Consider the following 3,626-nt stretch of genomic DNA (forward strand, 5'->3'; position numbering starts at 1 on the left):
TATATATATACACATATATACATATATATATATATATATATATATATGTATATATATATATATATACATATATACATGACAAGACGTAATTGGAAGCTGTTTAAGAAACGTGTGTGTGTGCGTGCGTGTGCGCGCGGCGCGCGCGTCTGTGTGTGTGTGTTAATAATCTAATTGGTCGAACGGCTACGTGAAGAGACCGTTTCTTAAACAGCTTCCAATTACGGCTTGTCAGTTTCATACTTTCTGTCTAGTCTAACCTCTTTTTTTTTATCTTTTACCTTAAACCACCGCCGATCTCTATCCCACACCTACTCTTTCGTACCTTTCTATCGCTGTGTGACGTATTTGAATTTCGTAAAATAGACAACAACAAAACAAAAAAGAAAAGGAAAATGCCACCCGACCAAACTCACAGAACGATCTTTTGAATATACATAAACAAAGCAGAACAAATATAGCAAGTAAGTGCAACTGGAGGATATTATATTCCAGTCAGCAGGGCTAGTAAGTTCGGATGAGTTGAGTAAGTCGATAACATATATCTCAGTAATCAACTAGTAGTTTTTTTATCGACTCCGAAATGATGAAAAGTAAAGTCGATTTCAGTGGAATTTGAACGCAGAACGTAAAGACGGGTGAAATGCCGTTAAGAATTTTCCCCGTTGTGATAATGATTCTGCCAGCTCGGGGCGGTATAGGAGTTACACATATTATTATTTTAAACAGTCTGATTCGGCCCCAGGCTTCTCACAGAAACCTAGCTCGTCGGGCTCGGAAAGACGAGAGGTGCAAGAAATCAAAGATGGCTACCAGAAACTGGGCTGCTATTGGTTAAGGTGAGTTACGTCGTTTTGTCAGAAGTTGAATCAAAGATCCAGCGATACCAAATACATTAAAAAGGAGAACTGTCGGTGGTGGTGGTGGTGGTGGTAGTAGTAGTAGTAGTAGTAGTACATTTTACTGTTCAACACAGACACACACTCACAGACAGACATATATACAGTGTGGGCCAAAAGTCACGTACCAAAGCATTTGACATTTTATTTACATATTATTATTGTAATGCACAATATATATATATACTGAATGGTGTGTGGTTTTAATACTGGTGTGTGGCTTTGGGCCTAGCCTGTACATGTGTGTGTGTGTGTGTGTGTGTGTGTGTGTGTGTGTGTGTGTGTGTGTGTGTGTATGTGTGTGTGCGTGCGTGTGCGTGCGTGCGTGTGTGTGTGAATGACAAAGAGAGAGTGAATGTATTTGTACATGTGTGTGTGCTTGCATGTGTGTGTTTGCATGTGTGTACATGCACTTCAACTTATATACAGGAATAATCGCATACTTTTCAAACAACAGGCGGGCTTAAATACACTATGGCTTTTAGATTCACAAAATTATCAGCTCATAGTCTTTGTTAACTTTCAGTCAACAAACTCATGCTTATATTAACGATAGTTTTTCATGTATAAAGGTTTTAGTGATTTCTTTATCAGTAATTTCATTAGAAAAAAAATTCTATCTTTTATATATAAAAGAGTGATTAGAAATTATAACCTGCAGTTTGTTTATCTTTAAAGAACTGTTTAATATTAATGCCTCCCAAAAATGTCTACCATGTTTATTTGTGTAAACATATAGACATTTTTGTGTAAACATTTTTGTAGAAGAAAATTTAACATTTCTACCCGGCATTAATTTTAGCAGTAGCAAATTTATAAAAGCATTAATATGCCTCAAAGAGATTTGAAATTAGAATTTGAAAGGATTATAAATTGACCATTTATTCCGTTGCTTCAATGTAAAGACCCCCTTCGGTCATGAATGACCATGGTTTTACACCTAGAAAGTTCTCCGAGGCACAATTCCGGGCAAAGTTGTTCTTGGAAGACCAGCAGTTGCTCATGCATACCAACATCCCCTCTCTATGCCACCAATGTTTTCCAAGGGAAACGCAAATGTCGATACAGCTTGGCACCAGAGACATCACAACTCATTTCTACAGCTGAGTGAACTGGAGTAACGTGAAATAAAGTCTCTTGCTCAAGAGCACAACACACAGCTCGATCAGAGAATCGAACTCACTATTTCGTGATTGTGGGCCCGACGCTCTAACCACTGAGACATGCGCCTTCACTGTTGTTTCACTATTACTGACAATTCATTCAATTTTTTCGGTTACAAGTTTTTGATACCATATGGTAGAAAACCTTTGTCATTTATCTTACAAGAATGCCAATTTTGTAATTGTTCCTGTTGAATAAATTATGTATCAAACTACTAATGATTCACAGTGACAGCACTGGTGAACACGTTATCTTTCAAATTACCGAGTGCGATTCTTTCGCGGAAATAAATTCCTTGCATCCCTACAGTTGGAGGATGACATATCATAATAAATGAAAACCTAAAGATCAGTTACTGATTAAAAATTTATGCCGTTTTTACAATGACAAAGTTGCAGCAGGAATTTAGCTTCAGGGATTTTGATTCCTCTTGCAAGCAGGAAAATTTACAATAGTAAATATGTTCAATCATGATGATTTTATTTACTTTTATTTTTTTATTAAGGATTTATAGCGAGTGAGTATTATATTTATGTTCTTAAAGTCTAGGGGTCAATTCTTGGTCAAGACCGCACGTTGTGTTCTTGAGCAAGATATTTCGTTTCACGTTGCTCCAGACTATTTAGCTGTAAATGGTTACCAGACAAGTGCTGATCTAGTTCTCCCTCGAGTTTTTACGTCTTGAATGTATAACAGGGTCAAAGGTGACGGGGTCGAGAAGGTGTCTATGCTCACGACTACATAAACACCAAAAGCAATTAGTGAAAGCATGGTACATAATTACAAGCCACGCTTGTTCGTGAGTGACGACGATAGGCTGTACTCTACTATTTAGGAGGCGGCGCCTATAACCATTTTCAGAGATCCTGACACTTGTAGAAGATAGGAAGTAAATTGTCATCAGATCATAAACCTAGCCCAAATAATTGGAGCAACTGCATACCATGTAGTAGTGTAAAACAATTTGAGGGTTTAAGTCTAGAAACCAGATAATTACAGATAGATCTATCTGAGGGGAAATACGTTTTGTACCATTAATTTACAGGTCACGGTAAACTACCTTTTAATAAACGATCCTGAGTATCATTTCGCTTTATGCAACTTAAGTTCTTTAGAAATTCTTCTGTATGTCAAATTTCACAAAATTCTTCTCCACTTCGAATTGGAACCACTTTTTCTAAAAAAATACAAACCAATATTGTGAATTTTTAATAAAATACATTTCTTTATTCTTAAAAGAATATTCCTTACACTGAGTTGTTATTAATTAATTTTTTCTTTCTTTCTCTCTCTCTCTCCCTTTTTTCAATTTTCACTACCTACTGAAATAAAATAGGGCTTGCTTTTAAAGAATGCTTACCCAATGCAACATGGTTTCGTCATCCTGTGTCAAATCTTCCCTGGACCGATTTCACATCTTGCTTCATTAATCACGTAAGTATTAAACTGATTGAATTTGTTTTCCTTAACCTGATAAATTACTAAATAATTTATCAATTATATATTTATTTAATCATATATATATATATATATATATATATATATATATATAAATATATATATATC

At 35.6% G+C, this 3,626-nt stretch overlaps 1 protein-coding gene across 3 annotated transcripts in view; it reads left to right on the forward strand.

The window, feature by feature from the left end:
* Positions 1-3,626, forward strand: part of LOC106870560 (calcitonin receptor) — a 271,896-nt gene that overhangs the window by 216,322 nt on the left and 51,948 nt on the right. For 2 of the 3 annotated variants that reach the window (XM_052967345.1, XM_052967341.1), the window contains exon 3: positions 3,397-3,494. The exons of the other annotated variant lie outside the window; for it this stretch is intronic. In XM_052967345.1, coding sequence (XP_052823305.1) covers positions 3,397-3,494 — 98 coding nt within the window. The remainder of the gene's footprint in view (positions 1-3,396; positions 3,495-3,626) is intronic. 3 annotated transcript variants of the gene reach the window in all.

This window comes from Octopus bimaculoides, chromosome 1 (genome assembly GCF_001194135.2).
Source record: "Octopus bimaculoides isolate UCB-OBI-ISO-001 chromosome 1, ASM119413v2, whole genome shotgun sequence".
In the NCBI taxonomy this organism is placed as follows: domain Eukaryota; kingdom Metazoa; phylum Mollusca; class Cephalopoda; order Octopoda; family Octopodidae; genus Octopus; species Octopus bimaculoides.